The 26841-nt window shown below is 41.3% G+C and overlaps 1 protein-coding gene across 10 annotated transcripts in view; it reads left to right on the top strand.

Annotated features, from left to right (window-relative positions):
* The first annotated feature begins 1104 nt into the window (after window positions 1-1104).
* Window positions 1105-26841, top strand: part of PLEKHM3 (pleckstrin homology domain containing M3) — a 200404-nt gene continuing 174667 nt past the window's right edge. For 3 of the 10 annotated variants that reach the window (XM_030324421.1, XM_030324429.1, XM_030324431.1), the window contains exons 1-3: window positions 1106-1383; window positions 16359-16435; window positions 24597-25517. In XM_030324421.1, the coding sequence (XP_030180281.1) occupies window positions 24914-25517 (604 nt within the window). In that variant the 5' untranslated portion in view covers window positions 1106-1383; window positions 16359-16435; window positions 24597-24913. Of the gene's footprint in view, window positions 1384-11151; window positions 11356-16358; window positions 16436-24596; window positions 25518-26841 lie in introns of those variants that run through there. The other 7 variants (XM_030324425.1, XM_030324426.1, XM_030324430.1 and 4 more) reach the window with 5 other exon arrangements.

Below are 26841 nucleotides of genomic sequence, written 5' to 3'. Positions count from 1 at the left end.
CATGTGTGATAGCACCCACTTTTAAAGGGCAAGGAGTTAGGCTAACAAGATGGGGCGGGGTGAGGGGTCTCATCAGAGGAAACCACAGTACAGAAGTCCTGAAGTGAAAAAGAATACTGCATGTTTAGGGGACAAGAAAGGTACCTCAAATTGCAGTGTTGTTGTTATTGTTTTTGAACTTACTTAAACTCTGAACATCAACCGAAGGAGGTATTAAAAAATAATTATGGTTAAAGATTTTCTCATTAATCTTTAAGGTTAAGGGGGTGAGGGATCAGACTTTCAATTCCTTTCATGTTGCTTTCTCTAGCCTCCTTGGACATTTTTTTTTTTTTGCATTTATTTCTTCACGTATTAATTCAAACATATATACATTGGGCACTGGTGCTTTGTGACTATTATGTGGTGGTGAGTGAAAACAAATAGTTCCTGCCCTCAGGGAGTTTATAGGTGAGGCTGGGGTGGGGGTGAGAAGCCAATAAAATAGGCAAATAAATAACTGTGTAATTATAAGTTGAGAAAATGGTAAGGAAGTGTGCTGTGATGGAGAACACTGTGGGGAAACTTCAAGGAAAGGCTTACCCAGCTAGACCAGCATATCCTCTTACAAAGTGGCCAAAATCAATGTGGGTTTGGTGTGGTGGGTGTCTTACTAAGAAGCCCCCGGGTGCCAGTCAGTGTGTACATGAACACAATACACACACACACACACACACACAGCACGCCACTGTTGTGCTGGGAATCCAAATGGGGGTTGAAGACCTCCCCTCAAAATCATCCCCTTTCAACCTGCTGTCTACAACATGAAAGGACAGTGAAAATTGATTTTTCTCCGCAGCTCCAAACATGAAATGAGAAGCAATCTCCAGCTTGTAATAGTCCCATTTTCAGAAAGAACTTATATGAGTAATTTTCTTAGGGAGCTGCAAAAAAAAAAAAAAAAAAGGTCCAATCCTGTGTGTCTGTCCCAAGTGAAAATTTACCATTGCAAATATTCATTCGGGCGTTGGGGGGAGCCGTGCGGAGACTCTGCGGCATACGCCATTGTTTTCAAAACGTGTGTGATAAAAATCTTGTCTAAGGAAGCAGAGATAAGGCCTGGCTGTGCGGTCAGGCCCCGCCCGGGCCGCTGGCTCCTTGGGCAAAAAAAGACGAGTCCTTGAGACCCTGGAACCTTGTGTGTCCGGGTCTCGCTTCCCGGGTGGCTGGGGGGAAGCATTTAAGAGTGGGACCGCGAGAAGCGCTTGTAAACAGACGGCCGGGCTGGGATGGTCGGCGGCCAGACGGGCTGTCACGGTGAGGCGGGCTTGCCCGAAGCCGCGCCCCGGCCAGGAGTAGCCTGCAGGCCCCGTAGGTGAAGGCAGAGAAACAGCCCGCGGCCAGGTGAGCATCTGCCTGCGTCTGTGCTGCCTGGCTGGCCAGTGGGGGAAGGGTGTGGGGATGACAACATTGTAACACATATCCGAGGGTATCCCTGGGGTTGCGATGATTTTGCTCTTTCTTCCGTACTCTGGCTTTTAGTTCCTGCTGGAGACTGCGCTGCAATGTAGTGGATAATGGGTGTGGGCAGATCACACGATGCATTGTCTGCTTATTTTTTATCAATCAGGTATATAAGCAGAAGGCAGTTGAAATAGCACATCCTGTTCTGTGCGCTGTTTTTAGTCTCCCTGCTTCCTGGGTCCTAGAAACCAAACCTCAGCAGAGCTTTTAACTCACATCACGCCGGGGCTTCTAGAGAAACGATTGTTCCTTCTGTTGACAACGCTCATTTCTCATGTATAGTAAAGGACGCTGTGTGGCTGATGACAAGCATGATTTGGGCCTCTGTGAGAGGGTTACTATGCTAAAACACCAGGATGAGGACATTTCAGACCCACTCAACAAATAAAATTGTCTACTGAGGTATATGGTTGAATGGCAAATGGATATTGGTCTAGATTTATAGCTTGCAAAGCAGGGCAGATTTGAATTTACCAGGTCAAGCTGAGATTGAGCTATGCTGTTGTAAACTTATTTGGAAGTTTATTTTCCTTTCTTTTGTTTTTTCCTCCTTGGAAAAGAGAAACACCTTTTTTTTCTTTAGTATTTTCAGTAGTCATGGTGAATTGCAATTTATATTCATTCATAAGGTATTTTATTATAAATCGACTGCATGTAAATTTTAATTGTTGTGTCTGTAATCAAATACAAGCCAGTTTTCATTTCATTAGCTTCAAGAAAATGCTTTCACCAAAAATTGGGCTGTATACAGATGTGTCTCTCTGGTCACATAATCTAACTTTGAGTTAGTAGAGTATTAGATTAAATTGCATGTAGAGAAGTGTTTTGAAATCAAGCACATCAAAGAAATAATACTAATGCCTTATGAGTTTGTCTTTAAAATGAATATTTTCACAATGTGATGGTTCACAGCAAGAACTATAAAGCCAGACTACCTGGATTTCAGTTCCTGTGTAGCACCTTCCTGTTGTGTAACCGTGGGAAGTTACCTGCCGTATTTCCCAATCTGTAGAATGGGTTTGGTAATAGTTCTGCTCTCATAGGGTGGTTGTGAGGATCAAATGAATTAATATTTTTAAAGTGTTAAGAACAGCACATGTAATAATTGCTACACACGTTTGTTAAGGAATACTTAAAGGGCTCCTGGCTGGCTCAGTCAGAAGAGCATGTGACTCTTGGGGTCATGAGTTCAAGCCCCACGTTGGGTGTAGAGATTACTAAAAAATAATAAACTATTTCATTGATTTGAAAAATACATAAAATAAACCTGTGTTGAAAGTAGGATGGTGATTGCAGAAGCTGGGGTAGGGGCTAAATGGAGAGTTTTGTTAAATGAGTATAGTTTCAGTTTTGCACGATGAAGAGTTCTACCGATTGGTTGCACAACAGTGTGAATGTTACTGACGTACACTTGAAAGTAGTTAAGATGGCAAATCTTATGTGTATTTTCCCACAATTAAAAATTTAAAAAAATATCAGTGTTGGCAAAGGTGGGTGTTAAAATTTTTCTTTTTTTTTTTTTTCCTTGAGAGAGAGAGAGAGAGGGCACAGAGAGAGAGAGAGAGAAGTGGAGCTCACCCAGGGCTCATGTTTTACCCAAAGTGGGGCTCGTGTTCACCCGAAGCGAGGCATGAGCTCACGAATTGTGAGATCATGACCTGAGTGGAAGTCAGATGCTTAACAACTGTGCCACACAGGTGCCCCGGTATTCAAAGTTCTTATTAGCACACAGCAGCACCGTCCACAGTTGCCTTTGTCATTGTGAAAATGCAACTTCTTACAGTCATCAGTAAGATTCATTTATTTAGTAAATTCATGCAATTAAGGTTTATCATAAAGACATGAACATGTTATAAGAACACCTAAGACTCTATAGCAGGCAGAATTCTAAAAATGCCCCTGTACCAAGATTGGATGGCCTAATCCATGCAACCTATAAAGATGATGAAATATCACTCTTTTGAGTATATTATATTTTGTGACACAGTTGAATTCAAAATGGCGAAAATACCAGAGTGGTGCTTGTCTAATCACAGGAGTCCATAAAAGTGGAGAGCTTTCTCTGGCTGGTGAAATCCAAACGATTTGAAGCTTGAGGAGGAACAACATACTGTTGCTGTTTTGAAGGTGGAGGGGACACTTGAGAAGGAATGCAGGAGGCCTAGAATTGCTGAAGTTGGCCCAGCATGGAAACTGGAACCTCAGATGTAGGGGCACAGTCTAGCAGCTGGACCGTGCCAACAACCTGAATGAGCTTAGCACTGGGTTCTTTACCAGAGTCTTCAGCTAAGAGCCCAGCCTGGCCAGCAACACCTTGAATATAGTCTCTTGAGAGAGGCCCTGAGCAGAGAACCTAGTCAAGCTTACTCAGGCTTCTGACCTTCAGCATTGACCTTAAGAAATAGGTGGTGCTTTAAGCTACTAAGTTTGTGGAAATTTTTTATATAGCAATAGAAAGTTAAGACAGGGGCACCTGAGTGGCTGTCAGTTAAGTGTGCAACTCTTGATCTCAGCTCAGGTCTTGATCTCAGTGTTGTGAGTTCAAGTCCCGCACTGGGCTTTGTGCAGGGCATGGAACCTACTTTTAAGAAACAGAAAGATGAAAACTAATACAGACTTCAGCAGAAAATTGGGCAAAAGACAGGAACAGACTATCCATAGAAGAGGAAATTAATGGCTAATAGATGTACAAAAATACACATTACAGGCGCCTGGGTGGCCCAGGTCATTATCTCATGGCTCATGAGTTCAAGCCTGGCATCGGGCTCTGTTCTGACAGCTCAGAGCCTGGAGCCTGCTTCAGATTCTGTGTCTCCCTCTCTCTCTGCCCCTTCCCAACTCATGCTCTGTCTCTCTCTCAAAAATAAATAAACGTTAAAAAAAAATACATTCTCTTTCCATTAATCAAAGAAATGAAAATTGGAATAACAGCAGGGTCCCATTTTTTCCAGCTCTTAAAATTTACATATTGTTAAAAATTTCAGTTCTTCACATTAGTTAGGGTCCAGCGGAGCAGACACTCTCAAATGCTTGAGGGGTTAGCAAATGGTATAACCTTTCTATAAAACTCATTGCTGAATGTATGCAAAGCCTCACTAATGCCCCCACCCCTTGACCTAATACTTCTACTTCTAACAATCTATCCAAAGGAACTTAGAAATACCTTTTAAAGTGTATTTATTTTTGAGAGAGAGAGAGAAAGAGCAGGGCAGAGAGAGAGGGAGAGAGAGAATCCCAAGCAGGCTCTGCACTGTCAGCACAGAGTCCGAGCAGGGCTAGATCTCATGAACTACAAGATCATGACCTGAGCTGATATTAGGAGTTGGATGCTCAACCGACCCAGATGCCCCAGAAATATTTTTAAAGTTAATGTCCACAAATGTTTAATGTAGCTTTGTTTTCTCATAGATTGTTGGAATTTAGGCTTTGGGGTATAGACCCAGGATAATAATCCAAGTGGAAAACAAAGAACTATAATGGATATGTAACCATTTGCAAAAAGAAAGACATCTGCATATTATGACTAGGAAAACAAAGCTGGCCTGGGTTGGTAACATCTGATACATTAGGAAACACTCAAAGCTATTATTCATTGAATATTTATCAGATATTTGACATACTCTATTTCAGTTTAATCATGTTTGCAACCTTCCCATAATACTTGAAGGCAAGCTATAAATTTACATATTTAAGAAGCAGGCAGGCAGATAGGTGCTACTTTGTTTTTTTAACGGTTATTTATTTTGAGAGAGAGAGAGAGCGCACGAACAAGGGAGGGCAGAGAGAGAGAGGAGAAGAGAGAATTCCAAGCAGGCTCTGTGCGCACAGCGCACAGGGCTCCATCCCATGAACCCACGAGATCATGACCTGAGCCGAAATCATGAGTCGTACACTTCACTGACTGAGCCACCAAGGCTCCCTAGGGGCTACTTTAATTACTAGTTTCAGAAGACCTGATTTTAACAGGAACCTGGAAAAGATTAGATCATTTGGGCAGATGTTTTAGGATTCTCCATCTCTAGACAATTTCCAGGAGCACTAGAGCAATGCTGCTCTTTCGTTTTCCCCACTGCTTCCCTTTCCTAATTTCATTTTGCTCTATTCTTTCACATCCACAGAAACATCCAGACAGTGCCAGTTGCCCCATTGGCACTAGCCAAATGCTGATTTTCTTCATGAGGAAGTGTTAATCCCTTAAAAGAAACCGTGTGGAGGGATGGTTAGCAAGGGGTTGCTTTTTTCTTTTTTCTTTTTCTTTTAAAGTGTATTTTGTATTTGATTTATAAGTAGCTGAACTGTATTCCAGCTTAGATGCAAGCTAAATAATTCAGAGCCCTGAGTACTGAGTGACACTATGATAAAAATGACCACCAGTAGTAAATTCCATGCATTATGTTTGCTCTATTTCATTGGCTCCTGTGGCTATTACCAGACAGACAATAAAAAGTCCACATAATTAACCCTCATACTGACAATAAGGTGAGAACTGTATGTGTTCTGAGGGTGTAATTAATCTTGATGGCAATGTGAGTTATGAGCAAAACCCAAAGTTAAACTATAGAGGCCATTGTATTAAGATGTCAGGCATGCTATTTTCATTAACATTTCGTTTATTTTTCATACACACTAACTGTTAATTTGAGTTATGAGTTTCAGATTGGATTCTCTGATTACATGCCATGTTTGTGACTACTGTAGAAGTTTATTTGTCCAGTTATCTTGATTAGTGAAACCAATTTATAATTCAGTACAAACTAAAGCTGCTTTGTTCTGCATTATCAAGTTTACTTGTGGACATTTATCTAGTGGGGAAATTGCTAAATATCCACTTTACTTGTAGTTTTTTAGCCAGAGAATAGGGAACATGTATTGCAGGTTAGAAAACATCAGCACTGTAACCAGCAGTTTTTAATGCTCCAGGAAATTAACTAAATGATCTTTTCCCACGTGATCTTGATCCATTTTTATCAGCACTTTAGCCTTTCCAGAACAACTTCTCTTCCACCTTTAGGGATTCATTGATTCATTGGCTGAACAAGTAAGAATTGAGCACTTGTTTTGTACCATGACACATAGCTCTTGTACTTGGGGCCAGGAAAACAACCTTGACTAAAACAGTCATAGTCTTTGCCTTCATGAAACTTACGGTCTAGTGGAGGAAACAGACAAGTAAACAGGCCATTTTGCACAGCATAAAAAGCATTATAATTGAGGAAATTAGGATGCTATGGGGACACATAAGAGGGATGTCCAAAATGGACATGGGAGGTCAGGGAACAAGTGATACTTCAGCAGAGACCCAAAGGCTGAATTCACATTTGCCAAGTTGTGTCCCTGTGTGTTGTGGGGTAGAGAGAAGAGAGGGGAAATTCAAGAGATAAGCCTGGGAAAGTAAGTGGACATGAGCTTTTACAGGCAATGTTAAGGAGTGTATGGTTTTTCCAGAAGACAGCAGGGTTTTAATTTTATGTTTGTTTGTTTGTTTATTTATTTATTTATTTATTTATTTATTTATTTTTATTTTTAAGAGAGATAGGGCGTGAGTGGGGGAGGAGCAGAGAGATATACGTAGAGAGAGAGAGAGAGCGAGAGACAAAATTCGAGGTAGGCTCCAGGCTCTGAGCTGTCAGCACAGAGTCTGACATGGGGCTTGAACTCACAAACCAAGAGATCATGACGCTCAACCGACTGAGCCACCCGGGCGCCCCAGAGTTTTAATTTTAGAAAGGCCACTTAGGTGGTAGTGTGGCGACTGGATGAGAGGAGGGCAAGACTGAAGGGAAGACTGGTGGTGGTGTCTGAACTAAGGCAATAAGGAAAGAGAGGAATGGATATATTTGACAGATGGAGGTGTGGGTGAAGGAGCCAGAAGGGTCAAGGATGATGTTCATTTTCTGGGGCAGATGATGATGTCCTTCGCTATATGGGCAATGTCAGGAGGAGGGGCAGGTTGAGGGTAAGATGAAGAGCTGGGTTCGTGCATGTTAGGAGTTAGGGGACATCCAAAAGGCAGTTGCATTTGTGGGTCTAGATCTTAGGGGAGTAATCTGTTGCTCATCCACCACGTGGATTGTAGCTGAAGCCACAGAAATGGAGAAGAGGAGGAACTAAATAAAAGGGTTATGGGGGAAAACAGAGGAATGTGTGCATTTATGATATGAACATAGGAAAGGGGAGCTCATAGTGGGGACTGAAATGAGCATGCAGAGATAAAGGAGAAATACCGGAAAAGGCTACATCAGTGTATTTGGGAGCGTGATGTTCAGTAGGTCAAATACCGCTGAGAGGGCAGGTTGGGTGTGGAGTGAAAAGTCTCCTGGGGTTATCAAGAAGGAAGTTGTTGATGACCTTTGCCTCTGCAGTTGCAGCTGGTGAAGAACCAGATTCCCTCTGGTAGGGAGAATGAACGAGTGGTGAGAAGTAGAGTCAGAAAGCATAAAGAGCAAGTTTCTTCTAGGAACTTGGAATTCAAAGGGAGGAGGAGAAAGTATTTTAGCTGTAGAGGAACTTGGAGGGCAAGGGAGGGTTTTACTTACTTGGTTTTTCCTTTTTGAATCATCGTGCACTTGTACAATTGAATCTCCCCATTCGAAGACCACCCGGAACGCGGAAACACAGTGACTCATGCTGCCTTGAACAGTGCAGGAGTTCCTTGAGTAGATTAAAACCTATTTCAGAGCTTCCTAAACTGATTGCTGTTACCACTCTCTGTACCAGTTTGTTGGTTTATAACGGGAGGAGATTAAAGAGGATGCGGTGCCTTGTTCACTGGTACCATGCAAACTCCTGTCGGCATCCTGTACCCTGCTTTGGAGTTCACAGAGCACTGCATTATGTCATTAGACTTGCTTTCTAAGACGACTTTTGAAGAGGATAGGACAGGTGTTATTTGACCTGCATCGAAGTGACTGGAATTCAGGTTCGAATGGCATACCTCTGGTAGTAGTGCTTGGAACCTTGAAACAAACAGGCCTTCCACTTCCAGGTCTTGTGGTCCCAAAGTAATTGTCCTTCATTGAAACATTAGATATGATGTCTAGAGATTCTCTGGAGTGTGGTGATATGAAACCGGAGCGTATCAACTTTCAGTAGGCCTAAGAAACAAGACTGAATGTTGTGGGTCAACTTTGTTATTTTGATTGAGCCCCAAATACATTTGACATTCTTACCCTTCTTCCTCCCCCACCAAAAAAATTCCGTTGGCTTTAGAAGGAGACAATTTATTTGGACCTACCTTAATAGTTAAAATGTGTTGGAATTATGTATGGTCATATTTAATTTGAAATGATTTCTTTAATTCTTTTGACAGAAACACTTATTAGCAGGGGTGGATTTTTTTTTGTTTTTTTGTTTGTTTTTGTTTTTTGTTTTTACAGCAAACATTTTACAAGTGCTTCTATTTATTGGCTAAATGAAAAATGATGTCTTAGGGAAATATTAGTAAAAGGTTTGGGCAATTAGGACTATGTCAACATTTGCAAAAGCACTTATTTGGCCTAAATGAAGTCATAGTTATTATACCCTTGCAGACATTACAAGTAATGTGTTCAAGGTCACTAAGAGAATTGACGTTAGCTATTTAGTTAGAGAACAGCTTTTGACTCTGTTTAGGGACCTCTCATCCACCATTCCCTTAAAGAATTTACAATGACACAGAAGTATTACAGATGTGATTTTTTTAAATAAATTAAGTATAAACTGTTTCCCTGGGTGTAAAGATGATATTTAGCATTTAACTTTCTGAGTTGTGGGATTAACAAAGATTTAAAAATAAATAATTTAAATAATTATTTTAGTTATTAATAATAAATAATTTAAAGTTGCTGAGGTTTGACACTACAATTCAAAGCCCAATGTCTGTAAAATTTTAGCTATATTATTTCAGGGTAATTAATTTGCTATTAAATGCCTTCCAGGACTGTGTGTGCATTTTAGAGTCTTTTTTCCACCCACTGGCAATATTACTTTGGACACATAACTTCATCTCTTTTGAATTTCCTTTTGGGGCACCTGGGTGGCTCAGTCAGTTGAGCGTCTGACTTCGGCGCAGGTCATGATCTCACAGTACATGAGTTCGAGCCCTGCATCAGGCTCTGTGCTGATAGCTCGGAGCCTGGAGCCTGCTTCAAGTTCTGTGTCTCTCTCTGCTCCTCTCCCACTCACACTCTGTGTCTCTCTCTCAAAAATGAATAAACATTACAAAAAATAATACAAAACTAAATCTGAATTTCCTTTTCTGTAAAGTGGTAATCATAATAGCAGCACTCTGATAGAGTTGTGAGAATTTAACAAGATGATGCAGATAAAGGGCTTAACGAACCCTAACCCTAACCCTTTAGCAACTACCGAAAAATAATAGCTATGACTTCTTAATCTTGGTATTGGCTTAGGAATTATAAAAACTCTTTATTTTGTTTTTAAACATTTTATTAAATACATCATTCCACATTTACCATGTGTCCATCCACACTGAATGAGTCCTTTGCAGTACATTTTTAGTGAATTTAGTATAGTAGTGGTGGTCTTGGACAACAGGCATTTCTTTGAGTCCCAGTTATCATATGCCTGTCATCTTAATGTCAAAAGAGCTAAAGGAATATGGACCAATGAGAGCTTCAAAATGAGTACGTGCTGCAGAATTGTTTTCTAAAACTCCATTCCATGCTAATGATAACAGTCCATAATAAAAGAAATTTAAATCCAGAACTAGAGATGAAAATGTAGTTCCTGCTGTTTTTTTCCTTCATACTTTGTAAACTTTTCCTTTGTCCTGTATGATGGACAGAGATTGTTTCTGACCTTCATGTTGTATTTAGCAAAATAACAAAGACTCATCCTGTTATTTTACCTTACCTTGTCCTTATCTTTGAAGGTCAAAGACTGTTTTGTCTGCCTTTGCTAGCCTTGCTTGTTTCCTGACAGAATTGGTAAGAGGCCGCTTGGTAGTCAAGTTTGTGGTCACAGATTAAGTTGAAAAGAGAAGGAGGAGCCATGGATGCCATTGATCACCACTGAGTGTCTGTCCTTTCAAATAAGAAGTGAATCACCTTTTGCTTAGACCTTATCATGGGTCTGATACTCTCTAGATGCCTTTTTTTTTTTTTAATGTTTATTTATTTTTGAGACAGAGAGAGACACAGCATGAACAGGGGAGGGTCAGAGAGAGAGGGAGACACAGAATCTGAAACAGGCTCCGGGCTCCGAGCTGTCAGCACAGAGCCCGACGCGGGGCTCAAACCCACGGACCATGAGATCATGACCTGGGCTGAAGTTGGACCATGAGATCATGACCTGGGCTGAAGTTGGACCATGAGATCATTGACCTGGGCTGAAGTTGGACGCTCAACCGACTGAGCCACCCAGGAGCCCCTCTAGATGCCTTTAACAAAGACCCAGGCTCACTTTTTAACAGGTTCAATTGTAGCTGATAAAGAAAACAACAACAACAAAAACAACAACAGTTAATTACTTCACTGTACATTCACCCTAAGTACCCATAGGAGCTGGTTTTGTGAATATGTACTAACCCATAAGCTGATTATTGTTTTGAAGGTTAAAGTTGTAAGTATTTTCCCTTCTGCTAATCAGCTGCAGTGACCTAAGGAATTGAAGTCAACAGGAAGTGAGGCATTTATTCATTTCTCATGACATCCCAGTCATGTAGCCGAGGTCTTCTATTGGCCAGAGATGTCTCTGTGGGTCAGAAAGACTTGGGCAGCTTTGTGAAGCCCTGCATTCGTGCCTTCCATTTGTGAGATTATTCATTTACTTTGAACTGATTCTTTGGAACCTTTGAAGCTCTTACCATAGGTTGACAGCTTCATGCCAGACATAACAGCATTTCTAGAGCAGGTATGATTGATTTTGTGTGTTTGTTTCCTTTGTCTTTGGTTTCTTCCAGCTGAAGTCATCTCTTTGTAGACTGTTAAGACATTTAATTGTGTTTGGTCATTAAGACTTTTTATTATCTCTTGATTATTAACGATTCCTTATTTATGTTCCTGTAACACCTTTTGGATACTTCTGTTAACGCACTGTTTACACTTGGTTTTATGTTGTTTCCCCACTAGCTATTAAGCTCTTTTAGGACAGAAGCCGTGGTTTTGTGTCCTCAGCCTCTAGTGTTTGGGTACTTGGTCCATGCTTGTAAATGCTTGTTGAGTATAAATGGTTGTGTGGTTAGAAATCAGCTAGTTTCTAATAGGAATAGTAATTGCTTTAGGTTTTATAAAGAGCTTTTACATATATTAACTGCATTTGTGCTTTACAATTTTCTAAGGTAGTTGGGGGCAGGCATTGGCAGGATTTCCATTTTGCAGATAAGGAGGGCCCAGAAGTCCTGAGTCAGCCTGACTTGCTTGTAGTCATTCAGTTTAGAAGTCAGTGCCTGGACATTAACCCTTTGTGGTTTTGGAAGTTTGTGTCCTCTTTGCCACACCTCTGTCCCATTGAACAAATTCAAAACTGGGTGGCTCATTGTTGGATTTAACCTACTTACAGTTTATGGTCCTTCTAACATCTGTGCCCCTGAGCAATTTAAGGTGACTTAAAAGGCAATTGAATTTGGTTGGCCCAGCAATTAGACAGGGATTCCAGGAGCCTCTTTTTGTTCCCCATAGGGCCTTCAGCTGACACTAGATGAGTCATCTTGGTTTCTCTTTAATCATCTTTAAAACAATCCTGCTACTTTACTTACCTCTCTCTGTTTACTATTGGTTTTTATCAAGAAGCTTATCAAACACTTTATAAACTATACTCTAAACCATGCATATGAAAAATATTATTCTCAGTAAGCCAAATCGTGATATGAGTTGATAACATCTTTGAAGCTACTTTCTTAGTTCCTTTTGGGTGTCTTACATATCTGGGTCTCAGTGTATCTCCCTGGTGGTTGTTACATTCATTGTTGTGGTCTGTCACGTATTCAACTTATGCCAGCTGGCTTGGCTCGGATGGCATCTACATGGATTCTAGTCAGTTATTCCCTGTTGCAGCTGGAGGCTGACTGTAGCCAGATGTGGTTTTTTATGATGGAAGTTTTTGCTTTCTTCGTCTCAGTCTTAGATAATTTGAGGGTATTTTGTTTGTTTTTTAATCTCTAGTCCTTACCATGGAGGTAAAGGGAAGTGGAAAACATTGAGTCTGCATTTTCAGACACTGACACTTACATAACTGAAGTTTATGTCTGTTTGGTTTCTAAAAGTGGGACATATTGGAACTCTGGTGGTTTTATGAAATGGGATTCCCAATCAGGAACCTTGGCTTTCCAATCCAGTGGTTGACATCAGGGCATAATAACATTACTGCCTCCAGCAGCAGAGCAATCTGAGATTTGAAATGCCATGCTTATATTTAGTTTGGTTTCTGGGAAAACATCTCGGGGCATTAAATGTCTCAATGATTTTGCAAGCAGCAAACATGTACTGAAAAGTGCTTTAAATTGATTGGGTGTATTTCAAAGGGAACATCTCTTTACTGGTATTAGAAAGAGCTTGAGCTCTAAGTCAATGGGAAATGAGACCAGCCCAACTACTGATTTGGAGTGGTTCACAAAACAATTCCTAGCGCTGCATAGGTGCTTTTGTTCCTATAAAATGTCTGAGTGAGGTCTTGGCTGCCTGACCTTTGCCATGTTATTTTTAAACCTGGTTCCTACAGCTTAGAAGCTTTCTCCACCAAGAAAAAATTTTGAAGCTCAAATCAACATACATTTTGTTAGATTTTACTTAAATGAGCTTATAATGAATTTAAATGTACTTTTGCCGGAAAACCAGAGTGGTATTTATATTGATAGACGTCAGTGCTTTGAAAACCTACTCTTTATTCAGTTTTTCATTCAGCAAATATTTACTGAGCACCCATTGTGTACTAGCCATAGTTCTAGGCCCAGTGGGGGTTATGAAAATGAAATAGGTTAGAATCACCAATCTGAAGTTTCTGTAGGTCCAGCAGGGTAGGTGTCTGACCCTCAGGCAAATTGTTTATCTTTGAGCCTTCACATTCTGTCTGTAAAATGGGGATAATAATACTCCCATTACACATTGTGATACATACAGGCAATGTACCTGGCACAATATAGGCTTTTGAGAAATTATAATTGTCTTTGTCATTATTTCAGAAAGAACAGGCAGCATGCAATGTATATGTTGTTGGGGTAGTACCAAGAGATTCTGTGGACCTTTAAATTAAAGAGCAGACAGTTTTAGGATCAGGATTTGAGCTTGTAGAGTGGAAAGAATTTCACAGGTAGAGGTGGGGAGAGGGTACCTTAGAGATAGCTGTGTTAACCAACATTTTGAAGCTGGGAAAACATAAACTTTGAGCTGTAGCATTGCAGTTTGGAGGAAACGAATATATTCTGGAAGAGAAGCGGGCAGCAGGGCAGGCAAGCCAGGCCAAGATTGTGCAAGGTTTAGAGCGTCAGGTGAGCAAGGTGGACCTTGTCGGCAGAAGCTTCATTGAAGGATCTATTTGCTACTGTCTCCCCAGTGCCTAGAACAGTGGCCAGCCCGTGGTGAGCGTTCACCAAAAATCTATTGAATGAGTAACTGACTGTGGTTTTAGACAGATTGAGCTTAATTTTGTCATGAGATAAGCCAGGTAGAAAAGTCCTATGAATAGTTGGGAACCTGGGACCAGAGATTAGGCCTGAGATTGAGACTTGACAACGGACATTTGGAAGGCATAAACATAGAAGTAATTATTGAAGCCACAAGTGTGGAGAAATTGAGCCCAGAAGCATATGTAGCTGTAGTTGGAGAAGAGAGCTCAGGCAATGCCCACATTTGGTGAGGAGACTGGTGAGGAAGGGAGGAAGATGGAGACTGAGAATGAGAGGATAGAAATGAGAGGAAAAGTCGATGTGTGGTGCCTGTGAAGCACCGGGGATGTTTGAGGAGGGGCTGGTTAACAGCATCAAGGAGGACCGGGACTTGGAGGAACACTAGTGGTTGTGTATGGAGGAAGTCTCCGGAGAGCTGTCGATGGGAGGTTCAATCAAGTGGGCCCTCGTGCCAGCTTGTGAGGTGTAAGTGGGCACAGCACACCTGGGGACGTTGCTTGGTTTTTTCAAGGTTAGTGTTATTTGCTTTTTGAGCATGCGTATAAACAGACAGTGTGCCCAAATTATATATATAATCTGATTCCAGTTAAATACTGGACACAACACACCTATTGATTTATTTTCCCTGAGTTAGGAGACCATGACTGATTTTTATTTTCTTTTCCATATCTGTCCATATTTTCCAGTTTCTATGAATATTTATTGCTTTTAGAACTGGGAAAACACTATACAAATTATCTTCTTAATGTTTTTCTCCTGATGTGTTACATAGCAATAGACTTCTCATTTATTAAAACTTATAGACAATGTAGCCATTTAATGTTCCTTCTAGGCCTATGAAAATGGGATTCCATCTGTGTTTCTAGGTGTCCTTCTCCTCTGAAAGACCTCTGAACTCCTTACGAGGTCCACACTGGCACTATTTCCTCGTCTGCTGTTGGTGGCTCGCCTCTGCTCCATCCACACGCCTACATCATCTGTATGTCAAATCACCATGAAAAACCATTATCTCTTATAGCCTTATGGTCCAGAAAGGTCGCCTTACTAGGGTCAGATCCTCTGTGTGGTGGATTCTTTACATTATATAACTTAGAAAATTTTCCGTCAGCTACAACCCGAACCAAAGTGAAGAACACGGAAGAGCCACATGTGCTGACCATCCTTGTAATCCCTCTTCGTTCTCACGTTTGAAAATAGATTGGCAGAAACCGTTTACCCTAGGTGTCTTCAGCATTGCATTTTTCTCCATAGTCCAGCTGTTTCTAAAACTACCTAGCCTCAGACACCCTCTCAGCGCTCATTAAATTCTGATTACGGGCCATTTAGTCAAGTGGGAGGAAGTCAGCACTTTTACCATCCAGCTTTGGAGAATATGGCATCTTTGTGTGGGCTGGGCTGGTATTATTGCTCATATCTGCTTCTGCCTCAGTGTGGGAGGACTGACTTATTCATCCTGTTAATTAGCCCGGCTTAATGAGCATGTAAACAGCAGACTTCCTTGTTAGAAGATAGCAACACACTGATTTCTCCATCCTGTTACATTGTGATGTGTGCAAGGGATTCTTTGGGTTGAGCTTTTCTTACCACACTGACGAATGGACTTCAGTTTCTCAATCTTTTAAATAGGAGAAATAACCCTTTTTACAGAAAGGGCATTTTATGTAAAATAAGATAAAATATCTATAGATCATTGAATTTGGCTGAAAAGTAGTGTATTGTAAGTAGTTGGTTGCTGACTTTGCCATTGTTGGGCTGACGCATCTTTGAAGGTATAGACCAGGAACATGTGGTTGTTGAGTGGGTGAGGTCCAGTGGAGTGCTCCATAATTATATAGTTTACATTTTTTAAAGGCATGTTGGAACAGATACCTAGTGAGTGATCCACAGGCTTAGCAATTTGATGTTAGCAACTTTGTTGCATGCAGGTAGCTGAGTAAAGCACTCAGTGGTTAAACGATTTGCTGGAGGCCACCCAGCACGTGTGTGTGTGTGTGTGTGTGTGTGTGTGTGTGTGTGTGTGTGTGGTTGAGCCAGATTTAGAACACAGTTCTAATTAGCTCCTAATTTCCAGTTTTGTGCTGAGGTAAACCACACTGCACCTACACACTCAATTTATTTGGTTCACTTTGTCAGGGGAACATAATCTGCATATTTTGACCTGTCTGAATATGTTGTTATTTTTAATTAATTTCAAAACTAAATGAAGCATGCTAGGGAAAGGTATTTACTTATAGAGACTAAATTTGGCATTAGCTGCTTGTGTTGTAGTGAATTTGAGGCCTGTATATCCTAGGGAAAAGACGAAGTTCCAAAAAGAATGAGGTTGCAAAATGGAGCCCCAGAGGATGAAGACACAGATTATACAGGAGGGTAAGTAAGCACCTTGCCTGGTGTCCAGTCGCTTCAAGTGTAGAGTGGGATACATGGGATAGAGATTGTTGGTCATTTCAGTGCGATATGGCAAACCCAGTGTGCTGCGAGAGAGCCTGAGCAATTGGGAAAGGCTCCCTACCTTGGAGCAAAGCAGGGAGGAGTAAAGCAGTAAGGGGGATGCTGGTTAGCATCTACAAATTGGAGAGGTGGGTAGTCACGAAGGCCCATGAACATCGCACAAAGGAGTAACAGTGCATTCATTCAACACATGAATAGTTAGTGCCTTTTGTTTTTTTTTTTTAAATATGTCAGACACTATTTTATGCACTTGGGATACCTTAGTGAACAAAGCGAGCATAAATTCCTGCCCTTGGGGAGCTAATACTTTATTAGGGAGAGAGAAACACTAAACATTAAGTAAATAAGATCATTAAGTGGTGTGTTAGAAGATAGTAACTACATAAAGAAAAAAGGTCAAGCCAGGTGATCAAGGTTAACATAAACAGTGGTAAGTCATGTTGATAGTATCTGCCTTTGAGAATGACACTTCACCTTTGTGGGTTTTCTCCCAAAAACACATAGCTCTAGTCTAATCATGAGAAAAACATCAAACCAATCCCAGTTGAGGGATAATCTATAAAATATCTTGCCAGTGCTCTTCAAAACTGTCAAGGTCATCAAAAACAAGTAGACTGAGAAACTCATAGCCAAGAGGAGGTTAAAGAGACATGATGACTAAATATGCTGTGATATCCTGTATAGAATCCTGGAACAGAAAAGGATATTAGGAAAAATTGAGGAAATCCCAGTATGTGTGAACTTCAGTTAATAATAATGTATCATTATTGGACCATTAATGGTTCATTAATTGTGAGAAATGTACCATCCTAATGCAGAATGTCACATGGAGGAAACTGGGTGTAGGGTATGCTGGTACTCACTGTACTATCATTGTAATAATTTTGTAAATGTAGGGGCTCAGTAGGTTGAGCGTCCACCTTTTGATTTTGGCTCAGGTCATGATCTCACAGTTCATGAGATTGAGCCCCGAGTTGGGCTCTGCTCCAAGAACGCTAAGAGCTTGGAGTCTGCTTGAGATTCTCTCTCTCCCTCTCTCTCTGCCCCTTCCCTGCTTGCTCTCTCTCTCATTTTTATAAATTTATAAATTTAAAATTGTTTTAAAACTATGAGTTTATTTTTTAAAAATACAGAGTAAGAGGAATCAAAAGTCCAGGGCAGAGATATCTGCTATAATCTAAAAAATTTTTTAAATGTTTTTTTTTATTTATTTTGGAGACAGAGAGAGACAGAGCATGAGCAGGATAGGGGCAGAGAGAGAGGGAGACACAGAATCTGAAGCAGGCTCCAGGCTGTCAGCACAGAGCCCGACGCGGGGCTCGAACCCACGGACCGCAAGATCATGACCTGAGCTGAAGTCAGATGCTTAACCGACTGAGCCACCCAGGTGCCCCAGATATCTGCTATAATTTTAAATAGGATGGTCAGGGTAGGCCTCATTGAAAAGGTGCCGTGAACAATTACTTCAAGGTCATGTTGGTTCTGAGTGAACAGCCAATGCAAAGACCCTGAGGTGAGAACATGCCCACGGGTTTGAGAATCAGCACGGAGGCCGGTATGGCTGGATGGAAAGGAGGGTGGCGGTAGGGAAGGTGTGAAGTCATGGAGGAGAGATGACAGAGCAGACTGAGGTAGGGGCTTCTAGGCCATTGTGATGTGGGCCAAGAACCATGCCATGTATTGACTTATTTAATTCTCTCAACTGTCCTGAGAGAGAGGTATTATTAACTTGCTGATTTTGCTCATGAGAAAACTGAAATTAAGGAGGTTAGTAACTTGCTGAAGTCCCATTGCAGGTAATTGGCAGAGCCGCAGTTCCTCTGTTGGACTGAGTCTTCAGGGCAACTACTACCCACAAGAAAATCTGATGCTCTGCCTGCTTGGGCTTTTTTGGTTTTGTTTTTTGTATTTTGTTTTGTTCTGAGTTGTGGTAAAAAAAAAAAAAAAAAACACGCACACACACACACATAAAATTTACCATCTTCACATTTTGATGTGTCAGTAGGGTTTTTATTTCTTTATTTTAACTTTTTTAGAAGGTGGGGGGAGGGAGTGGGGCAGAGGGAGAGAGAGAGATAATTCTAAGCAGGCTCCATGCTCAGCCCCAGCTCGGGGCTTGATCCCAAGACCCTGGGATCATGACCTGAAATCAAGAGTCAGACGCTCAACTGACTGTGTGTCAGTAGTGTTAAATGTATTCACATTGCTTTGAAACAGTCTCTAGAACTTTTTCATCTTGCAAATCTGAAAATCCATACCCGTTCAGCACCACCTGCCTTCTTTCCTGTATCCCCAAACACCTGGTAAACCACCATTCTACTTTCTGTTTCTATGAATTGGACTACTTTAGATTCCTCATATCCAGTGGATCATGTGGTATTTGTCTTTTTGTGACTGGCCTACTTTACTTAGCATGATGTCCTCAAAGTTCATTCATATTAGAGCATATGACAGGATTTCCTTCCTTTTTAAGGCTGAATTATATTCTGTTGTATGCATATACTACATTCTGTTTATCAGCCTGTTTTGTAAGTAAAGTTTTATTAGACACAGACAGGCCCACCCATTTCCATATCGTCAATGGCTTCCTCCTGCATGACAGTGGTAGGGTTGAGTGGTCACAAAGCTGGCTGTTTGGACCATAAAGCCAAAGCTATTTATTAACTTAACATTGTTTAAAAGTGTTTATTTATTTTGAGAGAGAGAGTGTACATGAGTGAGCAGGGAAGGAAAAGAGAGAGAGGGAGAGAGAGACAGCGAGAAAGAGAGAATCCCAAGCAAGCTCCAAGCTTAGCGCAGGACCCAATGTAAGGCTTGATCTCACTACTGTGAGATCACAACCTAAGCCACAGTCAAGAGTCGGATGCTTAACCAACTGAGCCACCCAAGGGCCCCTGTTATCTTAACTCGTTACAGAAAATGTTTACTGACCCTTCTTCTACTGGGGAGACTGTGAAGGGTTAAGAGAAGTGATGTGGAGACTGCATTGGAGGGAGGAAGGCAAGAGGCAGGAAGACCTTTCTGGCTTTGGGGGAACAGGGAGACAGGTGTGGATATGGGGCTTGCCCTCAAGAAGTTCATAGTTTAATTGAGATGAAAAAGATGGTTTACAAAGTTGACTTGTTCAGTAATGGGTTAGACATTTCGGGAAGGATGAGATCTGAAAGGACTGAGTCCTTAGGAAAGACTTCACAGATGGCTCGGATTTGGGATGGGATGGGTTGGACCAACACAGAGTATGGAGGAATGTATCTCCTTCTCAGGAGGCCTTCTTAGCCACACCTTACACATGAGACACGGAAAGCATTTAGAGCTATGCCTGACATATGGTAAGAGCTCCACTAGAATGTAAGTTCCACGAGGGCAGGATTTATATCTGTTTTGTTCACTGTAGTATCACCTTTGCTTAGGACTCAGTAGCTCCTTCAGTAAATATGGAATAAATAAGTTACTGCAACTCTCTGTAACTCTTTTTAATTGCTTAATTTGTACTATGCAAATACAGGCAAAGGGCTGGATCTCTCACATTGGTCTGTCAATTCATTTATTACACAAAAGAGTAATTATTGTTTGTTTTTTTTTTTTTTTTTTTTTTTTTTTACTACTGTTAAAGCAGCAGCTATCTTTACTGTTTATTGCTGGAGATAGTTATGTGGTAAGAGGTGTTAAGTCAGAGGTACTGACAACAAAAGAAGAAGAGGAAAAGAAAACAATGTCAATGGTCTTAAAGATAACCACTCAAAAATAATTCACTAGTTTACTTAACAAAGATTTATTAAATTGCAACTGTGTTCTGGAGGTCCAAGGGTGAGCAAAATAGACACAGCTGCTGTCTAAGACAGACTATTGACATTGAAACTGGTAATTATGACTGTGAAGTGTATAACTCACAGACATGCAAATGCCTTGGAAACTTAAGGACACTTAACCTAGTCTGGGACACTGGAGAGTGCTTCCCTGAGGAAGTGACAAGTCCTGATTATTGGTTGCTGTGTGGCAAAATGCTCCCAAGCTTAGTGCCTTACAATAATTTATTATCTCTCACAGTTCTGGGTTAACTAGGCTTAGCTGGATGGTTCTCACTTGGGATCTCTTATGAGTTGCAGTTAGACACTGACTGGGGCTGGAATCCTCTGCAGGCTTAACTAGGCTGTCACCCAAGATGGCTTCTCCACTCACATGCCTGTTGCCTCCCTGATACAACATGTGACCTCTCTAATGGATAGCCTTATTTCCTAGGTATCAACTTAGAGCTCCAAGAGATAGGAAGCTGCCAGGCTGGGTAAGGTCTATACCTCAAAAGGGCAGAGCATCATTTCTGCACCCTCTGTTGATCAAGTCCTGCCCAGATGCAGGGAGTGGAAGAATAAAGTCAGTTCTTGAGGGGGGAGTAACAAGGTCTCATTGCAGATAATCATATGGGACAGAATTTGTTGTGTCCATCTTTAGAGAATACAGGTCTGTCACTTGATGTTAGGTTGAAGGATAATTTGGCATTAGGTAGGTGCAAAAGAGAGAGGGAGGGAATAGCCTGTCCAGCAATGAGAACAGCTTTGTGGATGGGCCTGGAGGTCAACAAGGTAAACCTCTAAGGAGGGACTGAAAGGCCTGTGTGACTGAGTGGAGGAAGAACAGAAAAAGTGGCATGAGAGTGCTGGGTCCCATAGAGAAGAGTAGAAGGGTAAATGCATATTTCCATCAGAAAGGAAAGGGAGTAGCTGCATAAGTTCCAAACAGAGGCTATGGAAAGCATTAAATAGTGAAAATCAAAATTCCTAGAGTAGGAAGAACAGGTTAGCCTAGAGAAGGACTTGGGGTGGAGTGGGTGTGGGTCAGGGAAATCTTGCCCCACATCACATAGCTAATATGAGACAACTGGGATCTGAGCCCGGAGCTGACTCTAGTTCAGACCCTTTCCACTATATTGCTCACCACACTGCCTATGGAAAGTCACTTAATAAACTTGAAAATCCCTTGCTAATCAAAATGTAATTTATGCTTTCTAATTTCTTCCTAGCCATCCAGGCAAATACCTTCTAAGTTTTCTAAGCTCAACTCAGGACACCTTCTTTTGAAGACTTTCCTAATGCATACAAAGGTGTCCATGTGATTTCATGATGTCTCGGCTGCAGTGTCCCCTTCTGTGAAAGATTGGGGTTGGAAGGATGACTTCAAAGTTCCCTTCTTTGTCTAGCAGTCTATGGTTTTACAATGTGTGGGGTAGAAGTGTTCTACAAGCTAGCTGTGATGGCCACCAATGGTTACATGCTGCTAACCAGCCTATGAATACCTAAACAGGTAGCACAAAGAGTGTATTTCCAGATATTTTGACTTGAAAGAAAGAAAGAAAGAAAGAAAGAAAGAAAGAAAGAAAGAAAGAGAAAGAAAGAATCGCTTTGAAGGCATTTACTCTCTTTCTATTATGATTAAAGACTGAATTTTAAGCACTGGGTAAGAAAAGGGATATGCATAATATAATCTTAGTCGAATAACTACCTGCTTTGTACCTTGGTGCATCTTTTATTAAATGGGAAACTTATGTTAAAAAAGCAAAATTTGACAGAGTAAACTTGAAGATCAATTTGGCTGTATTCAATAATTCATGAATCAGGTGACATCCCATGTTGTAATTAGAAAGCTTTACAAAATAGAAAGCTTTTATAGGTAGAAGGGGTGGGAAAACTAAAGTTTCTAACAAAGAGTGGCTTGTTTCAAGCAAGGTCACCTTTCTTTAGGGGAAGGGCAGGGATCTATTAGGCAGATAACCTCACTAGTGCTGATCTGGTAATTCCAGATTGACTGGTTAAAGGTTACATTCCTGGAAGAGGCTGAATGTGCAATAAGGTTAGATATTAAGTCTTGATTTGCTGATGTCTCTTGGGCTCCGCCAAGTGACTCCATTTTGGGCCTTTTTATGTAAAATATTTATTTATTTATTGGGAGCGTGCAAGCGGGGGAAGGGCAGGGAGAAGGGGAACAGAGGATCTGAAGCGGGCTTGGCACTGACAGGCTGACAGCAGCAAGCCTGATGTGGGGCTCAAAGTCACGAACCACAAGATCATGACCTGAGCCGGAGGCCTAACCGACTGAGCCATCCTTTGCTTTTTTTTTTTTTTTTTAATATATTTTATTAAGTTCATCTGTAATTTTAGTAAAGAACTGAATGTTTTAAAATTTATAATGTATTTCTTTTTCATAGCCTCTGGTGTAGAAGATGAAACTGAAAAGTCCCATTTTTCAAAATTACAGAAGTGGTGAAACCCTGTTGCACAATTCAAGAGACTCAAGGCTTAACTGTAAACACAGGAAAAGAAACCCTGTTTGCAACTAGAAAAATATTATAACTGATGTTTATCTCTAAAAGTCAATCATTGCCTGGCTTCATGAGGGCTAACATAATTACGTATCAAAATGTAAAATAGAGACAAATTCATAGTCATTATCACTTTACAGGAGGTTAACCAGAGTTCTTGTGAACTACAAACCTCTTGACACATTTTAAAATAAAGGGCTCTATATACTAGTTTAATTTACATACATTAAGCAATGTAGATTGGTGCTGTTGATTTAAATGGTTTTTTTTTTTCAATGTTTATTTATTTTATTGTTTGGGACAGAGAGAGACAGAGCATGAACGGGGGAGGGGCAGAGAGAGAGTGAGACACAGAATTGGAACCAGGCTCCAGGCTCTGAGCCATCAGCCCAGAGCCTGACGCGGGGCTCGAACTCACGGACCGCGAGATCATGACCTGGCTGAAGTCGGACGCTTAACCGACTGCGCCACACAGGCGCCCCGAAATGTAATGGTTTAAAGACCTAAGTGCTAAAAATGATTTTAATTAACCACAAAATTGTGCAGTTTTAAACAAAAAAAGCACATCTATGAACCTTTGCAGCAACATGCAGAGGTATTGCTAATTGCCCAATTTTACCTACTTGTAAGTAGTTAAGGGCAAAAAACCCTTGCGTAGTTGTTTTGTTTCTTCATTCATTTCTTTGGTACAAATACAAAGGTGTATGTGACTATTGAGCACATGAGATGTGATAGTACAACTGAAAAACTTTACTTGATTTTTATTATGAATTGAAATTGAAATAGCCATCTATGGCTAATGTCTACCACATTGGACAGCATCTCTGTCAAGGTCTGTGCTAATTTGGCCTGACCTTGGAGATCCAGTCTTTCCCAGAGAATGAGTTAATGCTCACATAGAATATTTTCTGCCCAGCCCTGGGGCTGGACCTGTACTCCTAGGCCAGTCCTCAAAGCCTTAGGGAGTTGAGCCTGGAGCCTTATTTTCAAGATGAGTGGAGGAATTCTGTAGTCCAGAGGCATTCATTAGGTATTACATAATCCACACCTGGGAAGCACAGACACAGTAACATTTGGGTTTAAGAAAAGGGCGGAGCCTCCCTCTGTCCTTACCCCTTGCACTTTTTTAGAAAGTTCTTTTTTTAAAATGTTTATTTATTTTTGAGAGGGAGAGAGAAGGAGGGGCAGAGAGAGAGGACAGAGAATCCTAAGCAGGCGCCATGCTGACAGCAGTGAGCCTGATGTGGGGCTGGAACTCACGAACCACAAGACTGTGACCTGAGCTCCAGTCAGATGCTCAACCAGCTGAGCCACCCAGGCACCCATTCCCCTTGCATTTTTTAGCCTGATACACCATCAGAGCTTTCAAAGTCTGTGGAAGGACTCATGCATTTTTGAATTTAGACCAATTATGACGTAGGCCCAGACACAGAATTCTTAGCCTCATTGCTTCCTGTTTTAGGTCAACATATCACAGAGATTTGCCAGAACAGACTTTTCACAACTGTGCTCAAAGGCTTTTCTGTCTGAATGAAAGCTATTGGCCTTAATTCCCTTTATCAAACGTTCCACCCTGCTCTGTGTAAGTTCTGACACAAAGCCGGGAGTGATGTGTGCTCTTGACAGTGGAGCCTCTGTGTAGGTGTTGTCCACTTTGGGCGTGACTACCGTAGAAAGATGTAGAGATGAGGAAATAGCTGGGCAGATTCGTGTACTATAGAATACAGTGAACCATGTGCCAATGTTGTGCTCTTTCTTTTCTTCCAGGAAATTAAGGATTGCGCGGCATTGCTTTGACAAGCACATCCTGTTGTCTTTTCAGAGATCTCAATGAAGAATAATCTCAAAGGAACATTTGCCTCCCCATACCTCTGCTAATGGCCATTAGCCGCTAGCAAATGCTTTTAATGACCGAAAAAACATCAACTACCCTTGGTTTTGGTCTGCTTTAGGCAGTCGAATGAAGGTTTTTTTCAGTTGTTTCCAGGACTCTATTGCTGAAGCACCTCTCTTTGTTGGGTGAACATTCATGAAGCCCTTTCCTGAAGCAGTGTAGAAGCCTTAGGCCTCTTGGAGTCTATGACATGGAAGCCTTGGAAGTGGATGATATCAGCCCAGCCTTGGAAGTTACTGAGGATTTCTTCAGTACTTTTGATAGTAAGCTAGAAAAGGCTGTGCAGCAAGCTGAGGTTTATGGGATTCAGGAAGTCCCCGAATTGGTGGGGCATGAGGTACTAAGTACCATAACAGATAATGGTGCTATCAGAAATGTTGCCTCCCTGGGCAAGGGGGGCCTGATTTGGGACCACTGTAAGAGCAGGCTCCTAGAAACCAAAGCTCAAAATGTCTTCCCTGCCAAAGAACAGTTTGTGGTTCAGAAAGGGACAGCCCCAGATAACCTTTCCTGGATGGAACAAAAAGAAGCGTCAACCTTTAACTTTTTCAACATCTGTCAGCGTCGGAGGGACAGACCTCGATCCGTGAATGACTTACTGGATGAGACCTCTACTTTCAAGCCAGGGCATGCACGTTCAAGATCAGATATTACCCAAGTGGACTGGAGGCTGGTCCTCAAAACCATGCCTCTGCAGCGGCAGCAGCAGTCGTCTCTTCAGGGCCCTCATTTCACCAGGCCGTCTTTTCTGTCGTCCTTGCCGAATAAGGTAGAAGATGCTCAAGGAAATACTGGTATGTTTTGATATCTGACTGCTATTGAGCAGTTGTCGATTTTCCTTGGTCTCTATTACATTTACCTCATGAGAAGTGTATTGTCCAGGGTCCTTGTCTGGTTTTGCTTACTTAAGCTCCCTCTTCCATTTACTTGCACACTTCACCTCAAGCCTCAGTCTTGGTATCCTTATAAGAAGTGCTGAGTGAAAAGACAACTGCGGTCAAGTCTCCCCTTCTAATCTTGTGTGTTAGAATCTACAGTCTCATAATTCGTGTGGTATTTGCCTTTGTACAGAGTATGCTACTGCTTATTCGCATCACTAGATGTTTGTCAGATCACACATTGGCATAGCCTTGTGCTGTGAAGGGTTTAAAGATCCATAAAGAAACCATCCCTGCCTTAAAGAACTTCTTGCTTGCAGAGGGGATCAGACACTAACAAACACTCAAGAAGGCACCAGCAGGGAGAGAAAGTAGTAGTTGTCAACTGAAATATTTGTGAAGGAACTTTTGTTTTACTTTATATTGTTGAGATTTCTTTCACTGAGAAAATGACAGTGACTGTAAGAGGGCAGAAGAAGGAGAAGACACTGTGGTGGGCTTGTCAGGAAGGGCTAATGAGAGTTCATGGAGCTTTGACTGAACCATTAAAGATACTAAGATGCAGAAAGGGGATCGCACTAGAGGACACTCGGGATTATGGTGGGAAAGAAGGTAAGGAGATGAGAAGTACCAGGGGGAGCAAAGGATCCCATGGTGGGTAGTGGGAGGAAAAGGGGGGGAGAGATTGGCTCAGACCTCATGGTGTAGGGCCTTGAATTTCCTTTTTTCTCATACATCATACACATGCATGTGCACACAACTTCTGTGAGGCGTGACAAACCATCTCTTTGTTTCCCCCAGCTTTTTCTTTCAAAATAACCTCATTTATACAGGCTGTCTATTCTTGTCATTCCTATTCAACCTTTAATTTAGATGGCTTCTTCTCAGTTAATTGGGAGTACTGTTTTATGTCCTTAACTGCTATTTTAATATTACTTTAGTCTCTATCCTTGCTTGGTATCCCATTGATACATTTAATATTTTAATAAATTTAGTTTCTAAGTATAATTCAAAGAAGAGATACAGTTTAGTAAGTCTATTCAGGAAATGCAGTGTCCCTATCTGTGAGGTGCTACATTATTTTCACATCCAGTTCAAATCTATTCTTTTAAAATACTTCTTTCTCGGACTCACTTATTTTGCTTAGCATAATACTCTCTCTCTCCATCCACTGATATGTGGAATTTAAGAAACAAAATAAATGAGCATAGGGGATAAAAAGAGAGGGAGGCAAACCAAG

This window comes from Lynx canadensis, chromosome C1 (assembly GCF_007474595.2).
Source record: "Lynx canadensis isolate LIC74 chromosome C1, mLynCan4.pri.v2, whole genome shotgun sequence".
Taxonomy (NCBI): domain Eukaryota; kingdom Metazoa; phylum Chordata; class Mammalia; order Carnivora; family Felidae; genus Lynx; species Lynx canadensis.
This window is presented reverse-complemented; position numbering and strand designations above follow the sequence as displayed.